We start from the raw sequence: 19091 nt of genomic DNA, 5'->3' as shown, positions 1-19091 counted from the left end.
AAATAAATTGCGAATCGATATTGCAATCGATACGTACGCGTACGATCGAGCTTTTGCAAGTGAGCACCAACTGGCTGCGATTTTACATTCCCACCAATTTCTTATTGTTCTTGCAATTTTTTTTTAGGTGATAGACGGCTCAAGGCTGATTGCTATGGCTGCTTCTGTTAATTCAAAATTGTACGTTTGTGCAAAATAAATATATTTTAATGTTGGAAAGCGTAATGTTATTTTTCGTTTATTTTCAATTTTTGTACCAGAGCCAGTTTTAGTTTTATTTACGTCGCGCCCCCTCTGGTTTTTTGGGTCAAAGACAATCAATTGCGTTTCAAAAAAATATGTTTACCAAAAGCTCAGTTGGGAGTTTTCTAATATGTGCCTATATTTCATGCCAATTGGCACGCGCGCAGTTCGAAATTATTGTAATACGAGGGCGGTACAGAATATATTTAACTAAATAGAAACCAATATGTGAAAACTCTAGGTACTTAAGAAGCACCACTCGTGGAAAAGCTTTCGGGCTACATGGCCCGTACAATGCTCTACAGCTGGCAGCTTTGGAAAGCTTTCGCATGCATGCCCATACAATCCGCGACGTTTCAAAGCTAGCTTAGCTATGGAAAGCGCTTTCGACTGAAAAGCTTTCGCAAATGCTTTACAAATGTACTTTCAAATATGACTCACTGCACGGATGCGATCATATTTATTTTCGTAGAATTACTGTGCCCGATAATAAATGCGTATCGAGCTTTTAGGGAATATGGATGTGTGCTACAAATTTGCGAGATTTGCATTTGAAAGCATTAACAATTAAGAACGTTAAATGCATACATATTTGTATACAAATAATCACTAAAACAATTACTCATTTAAATAATAATGCAAATTCCTCACACATACAAAGGCACTCGAGCCTTCTGTGCCGCATTTAATGCCGAAAGGTGGCTGTTGATAAGCAGCGTCTATTGCTCTACAAGCTGTACAGTCCCGTCCCGCAAAGCATACACAGATGCATATGTATAAACACACACAGCACACACACACACATACGGGTGTACATGTACGCGGTTTCTATAAAGCTTTTAGAATTTGCTAGAAAGGTGCAAAACCCTCAAAAGAGTAGACAGAATAAATTTACTCGATTTTTGTTTTTGTATTTCATTTGTTCTTCCATTTATTTTTGAATGTTCTCGAATGTTTTTGTATTTGTTTTTATTTTTCAGGCTACGCTTTGTTAGCCATTTTCTTGTTACTTGACTGAATGCGCTCGCTGGTTACTTTTGAAGTTTTTCAATTTTGCCATTTTTACATGCTCTGCTCTAATTTTAATTATGTATTCTGCGTCACCTTTTATTTTATTTTCTTTTTTGCAAGCGTTATTGCCTATGGTTTGGTCTGATTGTTGTTGTTCTTGTTATTTTTGCTGCTCTGCCGCCTCTGGCTTACAAAACTATTGTTCATGTTTGAAGAGAGCGAGAGAGGGAGAGAGCGAAATAGTTGTCTGTTAATGGTAGTGGAAGTAGTGTTGGGAAACTATGTAAATAACAAACCACCAATACACATACAACGCTCCACACAAAATTGAGCTCTTTAAATGCAAATTAAATTGTGGAATAAAAACGTTCAGTTTAAGACTTAGCCAAGTTAAGGTAAGTATATACGTATACAATTAGAAGAGAGCGAGAGAGAGAGAACAAAAATGATTGTACATTATTTAAATTTTTCAAATACATTATTACATTTCCTTAAGTTTGGCGAGTTGGCGCTGTTGTTGATTTGATTGCTATATAAAAAAATTTGATATACAAGTTATGTTTATATATATAATCGCATTTCTTTATATGGTTTCTCAATTATTACTCAAAGGGGGAGGGGGCTGGAAGTGGGCAGCTTTCGTGTTTTTTACGTGTTGTTGTTGCTGTTGTTCTAGGATTTGCTTTCGAGTTTTAAACATAGAGCTTTTTTTGCTTTTAATATAAATATTCATATATAATATAGGATCATACATAAAATTAAAAAAGAAATTATCTTAAAAATGACAAATGCGTAATTTTAAATTTGTTTTCGTTTACTTTTACAAGACAAGTTGTTGTTTGTATCGTTCATTTTGAGTTTTTATTACATATAATTATTAAATTTGATGCTTTTCTTGTTTACAACTCGTGTTCTTTTTTTTTTTGCTTGTTTGTTTTCTGCTTAAAAAACGCATCTTAATTGTTTCTTTTTTGTTTTTATATATATATATACTTTTTTCTTTAAAGTTAAGTTTTGTTTTGTTTAAGTAAATTTTAAATGATAATGGATTTTTTTTTCTTGTGTTTGTTGCTTTTTGTTAGTAAAGTCAGAGAGAATCGGTACATTTTAAGACTACGCTCCCTTTACAGGATTGTTGTTAGAGAAGCGCCAGCACACACACGCACACATACACACTCACACGCTCGGTCACTAGTGTACTCTCATGTGCTGCCAGTGTGTGTGTGTGTGCGCGCGTATATGTGTGTGAACGCATTTTGTGTGTTTGTGTGTGTGTGTGATTTTTTTGTGTTAGTAAATTTATATGTAGTACTGTGCTGCTGCTGAGCGGGCGATGCGATGCGATGCGGTTTGCTACTTTAGGCAGCCACCTCGCTGGCTTCGGCACCGTTTTGAACTTCATCCTTTGTGCTGGCCTCGTCCAGCTTCGCCTTCTTCTCCGGCGTGGCAACGACCTCATCGGCTTTGGCGGCGGCCTCGTCGACCTTTCGCTTCACAGCTTCAGCGGCGGGCGCTTCTAAAGGATTCAAAGAGAGTCGAAAGTTAGTTAACTGTAAAATTGTATGGTTTGTTGCCAGCGAGGGAGGGAGGGGAGGGGAGGGGGGGGAGGCAGTCTGGTTTAGCTCACCTTTTGAATCACCGTTGGCTGCCTCTGCATCATCGGCGCCATTCTCAACAGCTGCTGCCTCGCTGCTTGGCTTGGCCTCAGCTGTTTTCTCCTCTGCCTCATCATCCTTCTTCTTCTCATCGGCGGCTGCTGCTGCTGGTGCTTCGGTCTTTTTCTCACCATCGACGGCATCGGCAGCGGGTGCAGCTTCGGCGCTCGCATCAGCACCGTTTTCCTTGGCGCCATCGGCGCTGCTGCTGGACTCCTCGCCGGCACCGTTCTCTGTGGTGGTCGGTGTCTCAGCCGCTGCTTCGTCGGCAACAACGGCATCCTTCTTTACAGCATCAACCTCCTCAGCAGCAACTTTCTCGACCACAGGGGTCTCGCTGTGATATGAAAAACAAACCAATTACAAATTTGAACCAAACGCAAATGTCTAACCAACATATTTCGCAATTTCGTGACACACGGAAAAAACTCAAGCACACAAAAGACCGGCAAAAGCGGTGAACGACGCAGCCGGCGTTGCTTCCGCGTTAGTTACAACCACCCCCAGTAGAAGCATATACATACACACATACACACACACACACATACACTCGCATACATGTTAAAAGCATCTGCCGACGCAAATGATAAATGGGAGCAACAACTCATGGAAACTGCGACGCAAAAAGAAACGAACAACAAAAAATATATATATATAAGAAAAGGTGAGCGGCATGCGCTTCCATATAAAAATTGTGCTTTTTCCTTTATACACAGTGGGAAATAGGTGTACATAGCACAAAAAGTAAAGAGCGCAGAGGAACGGCAAAGCATGCAAAAAAGAAGCGCGACTTGTTTGAAATACAACGTACGAACAAAATAAAACTGGTTTTTTATGTTTCCAACACTACATGCATCCCTGTCTCGCAAACACTATTTGCGTGCCACAATGCGCGCGCGTCACGTACAGAAGCGAAACAGCATTACAGAGAGCGAGAGGGTAAACGCTCACAGAGAATTGCAATGCAGGGCAAAAATAACGGTCAAAACTATACATGCTCACATAAACACCCACTATGCGACAGTACTAACGCCGACACCCCTCCCTCAACCCATAATCACAACCTAAGACAACACAGACAAAACGTTTTTAACGGTTATCTTTAACTGCGACGCAAGAGCAGTTAAAAGAAAACGCACACAACGAAACTCAGACAATGCGGCAAACCGGCGCTGCGATTATTTTAAGCAATGACAAAATACTTGGAAACATTTGATTTGAGCAGCTCATTAGCACAAAAAAAATAAAAAAGAAGAGCGTAAAAAGTCAAGCGGCCAATAATGCCAAGCTTTAAGCTTTAAACGAAAAATGCGCAAAAGACGAAACCTGACAAAAATTAATGGCCAGGGCCAGACGACAGCAAAAGCAAACAGGCGAGACACAGACAAAACGACAGCTGAAACTCAAACGGCACGGAATAAAAAAAATATATATATATATAAAAGAGCGGCAACTTAAATGCTACACACAGATGCAGCGCTCACACGCTTGTGCATACATACATACATGCATACTTATTTGCGCACTCCGCTTTGCACACAAAACATGCACACACACACACGCGTACGCTCAATATATTACTTCTTTGCCTTCACCAGCCGCCACCGACGAACATGTCCAACAACACAAGCGTGCTGACGAAGTCGCCGCCGCTGTCGTTGCTGTTTGCCGGCCGGAGTGTGAGCGAGAGAGCGTTATGACGCCGCGCCAAATTCAACGGCGTCGTTTTTTGCGCGCACATCTGGGCCGCTTTGGCGTGAGCGAGACAACTCTATAAATTGTTCAAGCATTTTACGTAGATAGACACAAAATTCAAAAAGAAATTTTTTCCAAACTGAAGAAAATGATGTACACCACTTGCGAAATTAGCCGCAATAGCCGCTATATATATTGTTTGAACAAATTCAACGCACACATGCAATATAGACTAAGGCACACACATTACACACAAATTCAAATAATATTACTCACTTCTTTTTCTCAGCCACATCAGCCATTTTAACTTTTAAAGAATTACTTTCAAAGAGAAGCGCGAAAAAGAGTTTAGTTTTTGATTTTGCAAATAGCACGCGTACGTAAACACGACTTTTAAATATTTAAAACCAAGCACGTTTCGAAAAGATTTGCAAATTTTATAAATTAGTGCAAATTGCTCTTGCTTGACCACTTTTTCAGGTATCTCTGCTTACAAAGTTGAATGCCTGCTGAGTTTTTTGGTTGCCGTTCAAGAATAACGTCCACACAGTCACGCAGAAAAACGCCGAATGAGACAGAGACAGAAGCTGAGGTAACTTTATATACACTGGGTATATTGATATTGTTTCGATGGCCGGCAGAACCACAACGCCGATATCGATATATTTAACGCACGGTTATATTTTCCAAATAATGCCTGCTGGCAATGTAATATTCAAATAAGGTATATTATTTATATACAATCGCTTGATAAATAAACATTATGCATACAAACTTTAATAATTGTCACTTTAACTGGTTAAAACTGTATTATTTGTTCCAACATATAGCGATGCGATTAAATTAAAATGTACAAAAAGTATTATGTTATACTCAAAATGGCACTGTTATTTGGGACAATGGCATTGCAACACTAATATACAAAGTGGTGAACAGTGCGAATGCGATAGCATTTTCAAGAACGCTGTAGGTTAGAGTGAAAAAGAATAGTTTCAGCTTTTAGTGGAGCAGCAAAACATATATATCGATAACATACAATGTTATGATGTATTATGCTGTGGCTATTCAATGCATCGTTTTATTTAAATATTTAGAGAATCTTTAAAGAATTTTTCTTAACAGATTGCTCAAAGAACTCTGTTCCGATCAGCTTTGTGCTTAAGTTTATTTAATTAAACCATTTTTCTTAATGAAAAATTCGAGCAGCGGCACGACAAAGTCATTTTGCATGACAACGAAAAGGTTCACAGAAGGCGGCAGAGCTTTGTTTAAATTATGTCTAAGCTTTTTGCACAGGTATTGACTCAAAAAATGCTGTTATATACTTAAAATAAATTGGGCGCAGTAGTATTTCTTCAATGAATGCATTTTTTATTTTTACACATGCTGCTTACACAAACATCTGCTCTTAACTCAAAACCAGACTCGTGCCAGCTGCCTGAGCTAAGCCTCCCCTGAATACAAGCGAGTGTATGCATTTGTGCGACAAAATCTTTATATTTGAAAAGAAAGTAGTTTATAAGGAAACGTTCAACTATGTCATTTTCATTAGGATTAATATTTCGGTACAGTACATTAAATCATTCGATGAATTGTGGAGAAACTATCGTAACGTAACTCTTTTAGCATTAATGCAAACAAGTAACAAATTAACTTTGAACTTGGCTACCCTAATCCTGATTAGTTATGTTATTTACATAGATAACCAATAGCTTAAAAGTATCGATAGTAGCATTAAATAGTACCGTTCATTCAGTGTGACATAAACTCGTTTTGCCCGCCAACAGTTGCCCAGATAAATACAAATGTACAGCAATCAATCAAATTAATGCTCGAATTTTTGTTGTAGTCTCAGCTCTAATTTGAAAAGACACGCACAAAATGGGAAATTACAAATTTCTGGCCCAGCAGCCAGCCCAGGCAGGCAGGTAAAAGGCGACGCCGAGACAGATGGATTAGGCAGCATCACGTGCCATTGTGCGCGTCCTGGATTAATATTGTTCAGGATAACAGCAGCTCAGCAGCCCGGGACAGCCGGCTGTTTGTCCATTTTATTACCTGGTTCCGAGTTTATTGTTGTTGTGCGCGCGTTTCACAAGGTTTTTCCAGCTGCAATGTACCACGTATGGGTTTAGCCTGTGACATCACACACAAACACACACACACACATACACAGATAATTGAGCAATATGCTAGCTAGCTTAATATTATTATGCTAATGTTAACAATATGTGATTAAGTTTGCGATTTCTGCTTTTGATTCAGAGTTTAAAAATATTCATAGATATGCTTAGATACTTATAAATGGAAGATCCTTAGTAAATGCTCCAAAACTCTTAAGAACTTAGAACCCAAGAAAAAGTGAATATATCTACAGAACTTCTTCAATGCCAGATTTGAGTAAACATCGAAATAGGTTTTCTTATCTCCTCTCAGAACTTATTTGAAGTTGATTTAGATTAAAAAAACATATATTTAGGGAAATCCTTATTTAAAGCTGAAATGACTTTAGAGTAGAATCAGGCAGAATAATCTAAAAATAAATATTCATAGAATTGGGCTATACATCGAAAAGGATTTATTTTCATTTAGCTGCAACTGTCTTGCTGCTAGTAAAAATTATACTTCCATTGAATCCTTGCAAAAGGCAATCAATTCAAACTATTCAAAACTCTTTTAAATATTATATTTAGTATATGTTTTAGTTTTGAGCCGCGCTTCTGTGAGGCATTTGGGCTTGGCATAGCTAATTTTGTATCATCTGCAAACTATGCAGCTGAACATATTTTCCCTTTAAGATGCATTACATTTTCAACTCTCGCACACGAAGCCGCAGCTGCATCCTGTAGCGCGCCCAAGGCCAGGTGCTGTTTTTTTTTTTTGTAGCCGACAGCGTCGACGGCGCAGCTGGCGTCGCTGCTGCAGTTGCTGTTGATAGCCATTTTAGTAACATTTCTTAATAATTAATTTTATGAGCCTGCGGCAATTTGAGTAATCAGGCTCAAGTGCGAGTGTGAGGTACATTAACACACACACACACACACACATGCACACACGCATTAACAGCAGTTGCACATTGCGTTATCAAGCTGCACAGCTGTACCGTTATCAGTTGCATGCGCTCTCGCAGACATGCGCTCACAGAGCTTCAGTCGAAAAGCTCGCTCTGAGCGCGTGAGGAAGCGTAGAAGAGCGAGAGAGAGAGAGAGAGGGAGAGATGGGTGCTTTTGAAAAGTCCTTGCTGCTGCTGCTGTTGAGCTCTTGGGCTGTTGACTGTCAAAAATTTTCACTTAACAATCAGTCAAGTTTATCGTGCGTCTTAGTTTAGCTCGCAGCAATTGGCTCGCGCGACGCTTCTCACTAAAATAGGTCCGCAGCAGCAGCCACAGCAGCAGTTAAAAAAAAAAAAAAGGAAAATAATAATACAAAAACCACATCGAAGCTGTTTGCAAAAGAGGTTAATAATTTAAATTAGAGCGTGTGCCATAATCCATTCCATTCGAGTGAAAAGTGAACAATTTGGCAGCTGTGCGGGCGACTTTTCTGTACACGCTTAAGCGTTATCGCAGCCTCCGTAAAAAAAAAAAAATCAAACAAAAAAAAAACTTCAAATCTGCTGCCTAGTTTTATGCGCGAGCTGTTGTTTATTTAAATGAAAATTAGATGCCAAATTGCTTGTGAATGCATAAAGTGTGTACACACACACACACACACAAACACACACACGCGCGCACACGCACACAAACACAAACGAAATCACAACGCATTAAAACGAACCTTGAGCAAATCAGCCTTAAACACACATAGATAAACACACACACACACACACATACATACAGAGATACATGTATATGCATATGTATATACGTGAGCATAGCCAGAAGTAAAGGATTTTTGTATGCCAAGAAAAGAAGCAACGAATTCGGCAATAAGGATACGACAGCCAACTGAAGAGGAAACACCAACCCAGCCAGGTAGCAGTAAAGAGAGAGACAGAGACAGAGAGAGAGAGAGAGGGCTCTACAATGTGGCAAAGTGAGACGCACTGGGCGTGTGTGAGCGAGAAAGGGAGTGCGCCATGTAACACTGTGGTGTGTGCGTGCGTAAAAGTTGTCATAATTTATGCAAACGGATATTAAGCGCTATGCTGAAAATTTGATAACTCAATTTACATTCGGCCTAAAATTGAAAACCCCCAAATAAGTTTGAAGAGCCGTAAAGCAAACTTCTATTTGGCACATTTGCGTCTGGCATTGTTGATAACATTGCATTTATAAAAAAATAAATAAATACCAGCATAGCTCTAATAATAAAAATTACTTAGCTTTAATATCTCTGCGTTTGTCACAAAATACTTTCAAGTTTTTCTATCTTATCTTCTGATGAGATAATACCAGCATTCACAAAGAACTTCCCTTAAGCGTACTTTTAGCCAGACTGCAATTGATTTGATACTAAAAAATTATGAACCCATATTAGTTTTGTATTATATTATAGTGTGCTGATAATTTCATTCAGGTTTTGTTAACAAGATTAGATAAAGTAGAAATGCGCATAAATTGAATAAAAATAGTCAAATAGTAGTCTTTAGAGGGTTTTAAAATGAGATTTTCGTTCACATGATAGTAAATAAAATCAATATAAATACAATTTATGTTTCTTATCAGTGTGGGTATTTCACTTGATACCGAATGATATATATACTAATAAATAGTAGTAGAATAGTTGACTTAAGCAATTTATATTTCCCCCCTGCAGTATAGAGTATAATTAGTGTAGGCAATAAAAAAGTAACGAATAAATTGTTAAAAATATTGTTTAAGCAATAAAAATGGTTCAAGATATCAGAATCCTTGAGCACTTCATAATCCAATACTTTTGCATAGATAATTTTTAACTTATATTATTATAACAAATACATAAATAACAGTCCACAAAACCAAAGTTGCTAATATAGCTAAAATAAATATTCTTGGAATATAACAAATTTAATAAAGTAAAGCAAATTAATTGCTGCTTGCCCACTGTAACACGGCGTTTTGCTTAAGGCAGGCGCACACACACACACACACACACACACACACACACACACACATATACACACTCACACATATTGCGGTAGTCGCACACAGGGCCACGCTCATGGCTCCCGTACAAGGACGCTTCCGCCTTGACGCTCACACATACATTTATATTTAGACAGAGTGAGAGGCAGTGGCAGTGGCAGAGCGAGAGGGAGAGGGAGGGAGGGAGAGAGAGAAACGGCAATGTTAAGCCTCAAATTTACCGTTAACGTTTGTGTTTTGTGTAAAAGTTTCGTATTTGAGTTTATGTTTTATATTATTCCATTTGCCAACGCGTCTCAGCAGCTCCAGAAGTTCGCCCAGCCCCACCCCCACCCCAACGTTCGCCTGCATCGTATCATAAATAAGTAAAGATAACAGGCAAAACGGAAATGACCAGACTCCATTTATAAAACCCCAAAAGCGCCGATCAACGAATAACTTGGCAACTGCAAGACCTCGCAACATGCCGGAAGAGAAGGCGACAGCAGCTGCCAATCTCGAGAATGGCCAGACAACGGCCGCATCCACGCCGAGCAAAGCCAAACGCCTAAGGACCCCACCGCGCCGTCGGCCACCCAACGAGGGCGATGTGGTTGCGGGCGGTGTGGGCATCACGGGCGGCGGCGTTGTCATCCTGCCGCAGCACGTACTCAACGAACTCTATCACAATTATTCCATCAAGCAGCGACGCAGCGGCCTCAAGTGGTTTCTATTCGCGGCCGTTCTCTTTAATCTCTGGACCATTTTCATACCCTGGGAGCAGGCATTAACAACAAGGGGTGAGTGTTTCTGCATATACCCAGTCCTCATAAGCTTCGAGAATTGTTAAGCTGTAAAGCCATGTTATATTGCAATACGATTTGATAATCCTCTATATATATATATACTATATTATCCAAGATTCCCAAAAAATATATGTACTTCATCAATTTAAAGAGGCCCTAAAAGAATTTTTTTCTCGATTCTTTATTTATTTAATCGATTTATAAAGAGATTCTTACAAGGAAATCTTTATGATTTTTGGGTTTTCCTTTGGACTTCCTTTGATCATGTCATCATCTTTATTTATTTAATCGATTTATAAAGAGATTCTTACAAGGAAATCTTCATGATTTTTGGGTTGTCCTTTGGACTTTCTTTGATCATGTCATCAGTAAACCTCAATAGAGAAACTTGTGAATTATTTTATAGGTCGATTAAAAGGTTCTAATTCGACTTCGTTAGTCGAAAGCGGCCACATCTCAACTACAAACCTTTAAACTTATTTGTTTTAATTGAATTGTGCCAAAATTTCTCAACTTTAGTGGTCAACTGTTGCGTGTTCAAGGCCTACATGACGCTGGGGGCCCTCCTGCACATTGGACGCCGTTCGGAGCAGCCGGCCTTTAGACGCTTCCGTCAGCCGCTGTTGACGATTGTTCCGCGCGCCTTGTGGCTTCTCTCGATGCTGCATTTTGCCGCCTACGTGATGCTGCAGGCCAGCTTCTCGCCGCGGTAAATGCAGCTCTTTAGTTGATTTTTGGCGATTTCTAATAATCCTTAATTTTTGCAATTTGTAGAGACGTGCTCGGCTGGGCCATACTATTAAACTTCCTGATATATGTGACGCTGCCGTTGCCGCTGATTTTTCTGGGCCTAGTCGTTGGCTTTTGCACGTATTTCAATTGCCTGAGTCTGCCCGTAGGCTTTTCACGGCCGGATCCGTTAATCTCAGATCAGGCGGCGGCTAATGCGGTTTTAATAGCCACCGCAGCTTTAATTGGTCTATTGTATTACTTCATGGGCGAGGCCAAGCAGAAGCGCGCCTTTTTGGAGGCCAAAAAGAGTCTGGAGGTTAAGATGGTCATCGAGGAGCAGTCGGCGGAGCAGGTGTGTAGGCACCAACTCTTTTGTGAGCTGTAATTAAAATATATGTTTTTATTTTACAAAGGAACGCTTGCTACTATCTGTGCTGCCCAAGCATGTGGCCATTAAGATGCGCGAGGACTTGGGCTCATCCAGCTCGGAGGCTTTTAAAAAGATTTACATGAGTCGGCACGAGAATGTCAGGTAAATTGATTAACGAATGTCTAGTTCAGGTCAAGATAATGTATTAAAAACTCTTCTTGTTATAAGACTAGGACTTTGAATGTCTCACGTCAGATTTTAAGCAGTTGAAAAGCTTTGACCAGATATACTTGTCACTCGTTAAAGGGCTTAAAGAATATTCGTAAATATTACTCATTACTCGTTACTTTTTCTTAGTCAAAATCGGACATGTCCTACTCGTTACTCGTTACTCGTTATTGAGCTTATACCTACTCGTTGTATAGGATACTCAGTAATAAATTCGCCATTTTTAAGCTCAAGTCAAGCTTTTGTGCTCTCAACTTTTTATAATCGTAGCTCGTGTCAAGCTTCATCTCTGACATGCATAAGTCAAGTTTATTCGCTTTTAAGCTCAAACTTTGCTTTCCACACTCGCTACTCGTTAAGATCTTAACCATAAACATTCATGGGGTTTGACTCTTACAACACCTAAATCAACTTATTATCGCCATTAAGTATTTCTCTTAGAACTGCTATTAACTGAAATGCTTATAAAAGTGTCAACCGTTTGCTTAACGAGTGCGTTGAGATTTTCGGATATTTTAGGTATTTCAAGATATATGCAAAAAATTCCTTGTTACCCTTAAGAGTTTCATGGCAAATGTTTAATAGGAAGGCGACATAATTTATTAGAAACAAGCGAGCCCTAGCAAGCAGTTTAATCGTTATATTCTTTTTCGCACCCATCAAAAATATATATATATAAGCATACTGTATGCGGATATTGTTGGGTTTACCGCCATCTCCTCGACGTATAGCGCCCAGGATCTGGTAAAAATGCTAAACGAGCTCTTCGCACGCTTCGACAGGCTCGCCGAGGTAAAGTGAAAAACATTTGTTTTGTTCAGCTTGCTTTTTGCTCTTCTCTTTTTTGTTTGTTTTTTTTTTTTGTTCGTTCTTTCACCTTGCTTTCTGTGTGTTTTTTCACCTGCCTCTTCCCGTAATAATCTCCCGAAATAATGTTGATTATGATGTTGGAGATAAGCAACGAAGAAGTTTTCCTGTTTTTCCTTCGTTTCCTTCAATTGCGCATTTCGAACTTTAATTTGAATTCCTCCACTTGCTATTCATCTTCATTTTCTTTTTTGGCCGCAGCATACTTAATTTTTGTTTTTATTTTTTGTTTGATGGGCGTGGGCGGGGTTGAGGCTCAGTCAGCCGTGTGAAATGTGTCGAGTTGATTTTTGTTTTCATGCGATTTTTGGGTTTGTCTGAAAGGTCCTTTAAATTTAGGCTCAGTTAATTTGGTGCAGTGTTTTATTTTTTTCGTTTCTTCTTTTGTTGTTTTGGGTCGGCGACTTTTCTCTGTGTATGTGTTTTTTTTTTCTTGCCATCGAGTTGCGGCTGTTCTGAATTTCCCTCACTCTTATTTATTTTTATTGGTTTTGCAGCGTTATTCGGCTCATTTGCTTTGGCCGGATTCAAGTTTGGTTTTGATTTCGAAGAACTTTCTGCTAAAAAGTTTTTAATTGCCTGTCTGACAGGTACTAAATATATATATATATATATATGTATAGGTGCTATTGCTTTTTGTCTGAGATTTGTTTTGAATTAATTTTAATTTTAATGGCTATTTACATATAAAGTATTCAACATATATTACAAATGATAAATTGTGAAAGTTTGCAGTTTTTCAACATTTTATTTTAGAGATATATTATTTTGAAATATTAGTTTTTCATTATAATGTATAATTTAAGGAATCCTTCAGAATTGACACTTTAAAAAGTTTAATTATAAAAGCTGATAAATATAAGGCTAAATCTTGTTTTTTGGAATGAACAAAAACTCGATCAAGAAATTTAGCCATGCGTTTATCACAGAAGTTAAGTGTATTCCGATCGGAAAGACCATGTATTAATTTTAATAAAAATTTTAACGTAAAGTGAACAATTATAATTTTTCAAGCACAGTCATAAAATGTATAAAATACAATTGAGCATATATGAAATTCGCTTTTATTTATTTATATCTGTTTGTTAATTTGTTCTGACTTCAATTCCCAATCTTTGCAACAGTTGTAGCTCTTTTATAGCCGCCTATTCTATTCTCTTTATTTTATTGATTTAACCCCTTATAAATAAGCTAATTTTACCAATTGTTGCCATACTCTATCGGTATGCAGACAACCACGTCCATTTACGGTTCGATTAGCTCGTTTCGTTATAGGCAATGTAACTAATATCGACACACACACACACACACACACACACACACACTTTGTCACACACCTTTATGTCCTTACAGAAGTACCAACAGCTGCGCATTAAAATTCTCGGCGATTGCTATTATTGCATTAGTGGAGCGCCCGACGAGCGGCCGGATCATGCCGTGCTCTGCGTACACATGGGACTTTCAATGGTGAAGGCCATCAAGTGAGTAGAGTGCCAGGACAACTAGTCACAGGACTCGCGACAGGCGACGAGGGCGGCGACAGGCGGTGTCAAATCAGCGTTAGTTCAATTAAATGTAATTGCACTTAACCACGCGTCGTCCTGCTTCCTGTCGTCCGTTGTGGATTCGCTGCGAACTGTGCATAGTTTTTATATTCAATTTATGCATATATATATATATATATACATTTTTTACAGGTATGTGCAACAGAAGGCAAACTCACCTGTTGATATGCGTGTGGGCATACACACGGGTGCTGTCCTGGCTGGCATACTCGGTCAGCGTCAGTGGCAGTTTGACGTTTACTCCAAGGACGTTGAGCTGGCTAATAAAATGGAATCCAGCGGCAAGGCCGGGTGAGTCCAATACCAACTTGATGCATAATTGATGTAGTCAAGAACTGCCAACCAAGGGGCGTTCGCTCATGTTGTTATGATTTATTCTTGTCACTTCGATATGCAAATTTACGGGTGTGACACGCATAATCGACACCTTTCTGTGTTAAGCATTAATTCAATCGAGTTTTCTAATGCAGACGCGTGCATATTTCCGACAAGACTTTGGCCTTTCTCAATGGCGAGTTCGAGGTGGAACCGGCCTTTGGTGAGAAGCGCGAAGAGTTGCTGCGCATTGCTGGTCTGAAGACCTATTTCATTACCAAAGTGGTTAAGCCGGTGAGTCTCAGACTAAGCTTTCCATGCCCAGCTTAACCTGATTTATTAAGTCCAAAGCTAATCCTTGTTTAAACCCTCAGTTCGCCTCGCCTTGCGCCAAGAAAATCCACGAAACCAAAGCAGAAAATGGCAATCATAGTCCGGATTCTAATGCCAGCAGCAACGATAGCAACGAAAATGTCGACGATGACAATGATGCCACAGTGGATGACGAGGAGCTATTGGCGCAGAGTGTTGTACTCAATGGACACAGCCCAACAGCGGCTGAAGATGAGGAAGAACAAATCAAGCTCGAGAACTTTAAGCAGCGTCTAAAAGATGAGCTCGTAACGCGAGATGGACATGAGTAAGTAACTAAATGAACTAATTAATATTCATTGGCAATTAAACTGATTCGTTGCAACACACAGAAACCTGACTAAGGACACGAACATCTTCTTGCGCTTCAAGAATCTGCAGCTGGAGCAGGCCTATGCCGTCTATCGGGAACCGTATAGTTCGCTGCCCTTGCTGGCCGCTTTGTTGGTGCAGTGCATCGATGTGCTGTACTCCTATCTGGTGTTGCCGCGCTCCACGCTGCATTTCATTAACATTGCCGCACCGCTGGTGCCCATTGCCATGCTGGTGGCCATAAGCATTGCGGAAAGCTTTAGTGGCATGCTGCCCAAGTTCTTTGTGGATGTGAGCAAGCGCTTCAATGACATTACCTTCGTGCGCGAGCTGGCAGCCATAATTATAGCACTTACCATTGGCCTCAGCAATGTCATCGACATGGTTAGTATGCGGTTCGACTCGTGTATGCTCTTGCTCAAGTCCTTATTGATTTTTATGCCCTCTACCCATTGCAAATGGCTGGCTTTTAATAGGGTATATTGCAGTTTGTGCAAGTGTGTGTTTCGGTTAGAGAAAGGCAACTCCAAATCTAAAATGTTTATATACTCTTGATTTGCACAAGTTCAGTTCGTTAGGCGATGATTGTCCGTCTTTATAAATATGTGATTCCCTTTTTTTCACAGACATTTAAACATTCATTTAAGCATTCAAAATATATCAATATTATAAGCATCGGCTGGGTATAGGGTATCTGCTAGTCGGGCAACTATCGACTAGAGCACTCCAATTTGTTATTTTTTCCCGGTGCAGTTCTTCTTCGTTACCTTCGTGCGCACCGAGCACATTGTCAGCGAGAGCGAATTCAATGCCACGGCCGGCTTGGAGGAGGTTGTCACCGCCGAGCACCTGCTGCCCGAATCGTTTGTGGAGCAAATGCGCGAGGCGGTGCCCACCGAACGTGTCCTATATCCGTCCTATTTGAGCAACTTCAGTGTCCTCATACTCATTGCAATTGCTGTGATTGCTCAGCTCACGCATTTAACCAAGATTCTTCTGCTGTTGTCCATTGCGGGTAAGTTTTTCGCATAGAAATAATGGCAATCATGTGATTGATTTGCTTGAAATCTGTAAACTATACTTTCAGCTCTGCATTGCTATTTCAATGTGTGCATCATGCAGGACTTGTACGCTCTGGAAGACGATCTGGCACATCAGCCGTAAGTTAAGAAGAGCCAGCGAGTATGAAGACAATTAAAGCTATATAGACAATATTTTCATTTGTATGCTTATACCTATTTGTTTTCACTGATTGCACTTTCAGGCTCATATCAACACGCTATTGTGCCTCGGGTCTGCTTCTGGTCGCCGCATTGTCTCTCAGTTTTCTCGCCCGGCATGTGAGTACAATTAACTATAAATAATACTCTATTTTCTGAACACTCAAAATCTGATAATTCCACCTTCCAAATGTTAAATAGGGTTTAAAAATAAACTTGAATTATCATTAAACAATAAAATATCTGGCTGGCCAGAGCGTCCACTCTTCATACTAGGAACAGTCTATTCCCAGAGCATTGTTCACAATTTTCTGTACCCAATGTTCTGTTCCCAGTTTACAAATTAATTAAGGCTCAAACGATAGACACATAATTTTTTAATTGACATTTAATAACTAAATATTTTAATTATTTATATGTCTATATTAATATAACTATTTGATTCTTGCTTCATTTTCAAACCAGATGGACCACGAGGATCGTGTTATATTCAAATGGAAAACCGAGGTGGCCGAGCAAAAGGAAACCGCCAACGATATGCGTCAGCGTAATGAGGCTTTGGTCTACAATGTGCTGCCCGTGCATGTGGCCGAGCACTTTATGAAGAACGCCAAGCGTTCCCATGATGATCTCTACTCCCAAAGCTATGCCGAGGTGGGTGTGCTGTTCGCCAGCATGCCCAACTTTTCAGGTAGCCAACATTTCGAATATCCTTGTTATCATAAGGCTTAATAGGCTTATTATACTTGAAAGATTTCTACTCGGAGGAAACAGTTAACAATCAGGGCCTGGAGTGCCTGCGTTTTCTGAATGAGGTCATCTCTGATTTCGACGCGGTGAGTCTGGACTCTTGTTCTTTATAATCCCACTTTATATTGATGTCAACTCGTTTATTATTCAGCTGCTGGAGCTGCCCCAGTTTCAAGACATCATTAAAATCAAGACTATTGGTTCGACTTACATGGCCGCCAGTGGCATCAATTTGCAGCGAAATCTCCGTAATGATGCTCCCATTACCGAACGCTGGTCCCATCTGGCTCTGCTAGTGGAGTTTGCGCTGGAGCTCAAGCATGCGCTGCACGGCATCAACGAGCAGTCGTTCAATCATTTCGTGCTTAAAATGGGCATCAATCATGGACCCATTACGGCTGGTGTGATTGGCGCTCGGAAGCCGCACTACGATATCTGGGGCAATACGGTGAATGTGGCCTCGCGCATGGAGAGCACCGGCAAAGCGGGCGCCATTCAGGTAACCGAGGAGACCTGCAATATCCTGGAGCAATTCGGTTATACGTTTCAGCAGCGCGGCCTGGTGGCAGTCAAGGGCAAGGGTCAGCTGATGACCTACTATTTGCAGGTGGGTGCACCAAGATCTTCTATAAATACTCTTTCCACAATCATCTGCCATCTGCAGGGCAAATCTGAGAGCAGTGCAGCGGAGCCCAAGGCGGCCGTAGAGCTGCATGAGCCGGAGGCAGTGCCAGCGGCCGCGCCACTTAGTCTGGACTGCAGCGCAGAGCTGGAGGCGGATATTAAGACGCCGCTGCTAAAGCTCAAGGCACAGGATGCAGCAACGGAAACCAATCCGGAAACGTGTTTGGGCAATGGAACCTTGGCCGAATCTCAATCGTTGTTGGAGTAAAACGATTGCATTTTCTACGAGACATATTGATGTGTGTGCGTGTGTGTGTGCTTGAGTGAGTGTGTATGTGTGTGATCATGAGCGTGAACATAAAGTTAACTGTTATACTACTGTTATACTTACTACTACTACATTTGGTTTGCCTATATTCGTGTGATATTCTGCTATGTGAAGTACCCAAAAAAAAGGAAAAAAAAGGAAACATTTAAAGAAAAATCGTACTCTTTAGTTGTATATTTATAACTGGTATTTGCTTTTGAAAAGTTTGTAAACTGTGTACCTAAAAATTTATAACTAAACTAAGTATTTGAATTATTGTGAGCGGTTTTGTTTCAAACAAATTGTTATTCAATTTAAATTATATTAACAACTGTAACATAACAAATTATTTGCTTAATAACATTAGTCGATGTGTAGTTGAAAACAAAGAATCTTAACATCAATTTATAATTAATCTTAGGAATTTAAAAATAGTCATATATATACTACTTGCATCAATTTCGCAACAAAAAAAAAAAAAATAAGTCAACAAAACAAGTAAATCTCAATGTGAACAGATTTTGCATACAAAATGCGCTTAAACCTAACTATAAATGAATTAACAACAAATACAAACGCAAACATGCATTATGCAAATATGTAGACTAAGTCGAGATATTTACATAATAATACATTTAAATTGAGAATCCGTATCCCACCACACAAAATGCAACCCACAAGCAAGTCCAAAAACAGTTAAAATGTATGTACTATACTTATGCTAAATAATTATAATCGTATAGTTAATATAGCAATAGTAGGCAACCAAAGAAGGGCAAATGATTTGACGAAATCGGCATGAATATTACAAAAACTGAACATAGACTTCTCTTACGTTAACATAGAAACATAAATACAAACATATGCATATTTATATATAGTTCTACATACACATTAGCTTATCTAGAACGTCGCGTGTTTACTAGAGAACTTCAACGAATTAGTAAAGATACAAACTACAAACGAACTTACAT

At 39.6% G+C, this 19091-nt stretch overlaps 2 protein-coding genes across 3 annotated transcripts; one reads left to right on the top strand and one right to left on the bottom strand.

Moving 5' to 3' along the window:
* Positions 1–2165: 2165 nt before the first annotated feature.
* Df31 (Decondensation factor 31) lies at positions 2166–5183 on the bottom strand. Its single transcript, XM_032437653.2, has 3 exons — positions 4881–5183; positions 2882–3246; positions 2166–2770 (listed from the first exon to the last, which is right to left on the bottom strand). The coding sequence occupies exons 1-3, from the start codon at positions 4904–4906 to the stop codon at positions 2613–2615; spliced, it is 549 nt and encodes a 182-aa protein (XP_032293544.1). The 5' UTR covers positions 4907–5183; the 3' UTR covers positions 2166–2612.
* A 2721-nt stretch (positions 5184–7904) lies between these two features.
* On the top strand, positions 7905–18602 carry Ac3 (Adenylate cyclase 3). 2 transcript variants are annotated; one of them, XM_002051026.4, is made up of 18 exons: positions 7905–8061; positions 9974–10449; positions 10975–11164; positions 11230–11539; positions 11601–11719; positions 12466–12577; positions 14006–14133; positions 14350–14508; positions 14688–14826; positions 14907–15172; positions 15237–15600; positions 15970–16231; positions 16304–16376; positions 16481–16556; positions 16902–17127; positions 17190–17272; positions 17338–17793; positions 17851–18602. In XM_002051026.4, exons 2-18 carry the CDS (start codon positions 10134–10136, stop codon positions 18076–18078), a joined length of 3507 nt encoding a protein of 1168 aa, XP_002051062.1. In that variant the 5' UTR covers positions 7905–8061; positions 9974–10133; the 3' UTR covers positions 18079–18602. The 2 variants fall into 2 exon arrangements, with proteins under 2 accessions (XP_002051062.1, XP_015028110.1); XM_015172624.3 differs by having other exon boundaries at positions 9971–10449.
* The last annotated feature ends 489 nt before the right edge of the window (positions 18603–19091 follow it).

The sequence above is a fragment of the Drosophila virilis genome, chromosome 4, assembly GCF_030788295.1.
Source record: "Drosophila virilis strain 15010-1051.87 chromosome 4, Dvir_AGI_RSII-ME, whole genome shotgun sequence".
NCBI lineage: Eukaryota > Metazoa > Arthropoda > Insecta > Diptera > Drosophilidae > Drosophila > Drosophila virilis.
The sequence above is the reverse complement of the archived record's forward strand: the minus strand, read 5'-3'. Positions and strand labels throughout refer to the sequence as shown.

Bases quoted from the DNA above. Each gene is read 5' to 3' on its own strand.
- Ac3 (XM_002051026.4), top strand. From the start codon at position 10,134: ATGCCGGAAGAGAAGGCGACAGCAGCTGCCAATCTCGAGAATGGCCAG. The intron at 14,509-14,687 runs GTGAGTCCAATA...TTTCTAATGCAG, and splicing joins GAATCCAGCGGCAAGGCCGG to ACGCGTGCATATTTCCGACA. The intron at 14,827-14,906 runs GTGAGTCTCAGA...TTAAACCCTCAG, and splicing joins TTACCAAAGTGGTTAAGCCG to TTCGCCTCGCCTTGCGCCAA.
- Df31 (XM_032437653.2), bottom strand. From the start codon at position 4,906: ATGGCTGATGTGGCTGAGAAAAAGAA. The intron at 3,247-4,880 runs GTGAGTAATATT...TTCATATCACAG, and splicing joins GATGTGGCTGAGAAAAAGAA to CGAGACCCCTGTGGTCGAGA. The intron at 2,771-2,881 runs GTGAGCTAAACC...TGAATCCTTTAG, and splicing joins AGCCAACGGTGATTCAAAAG to AAGCGCCCGCCGCTGAAGCT.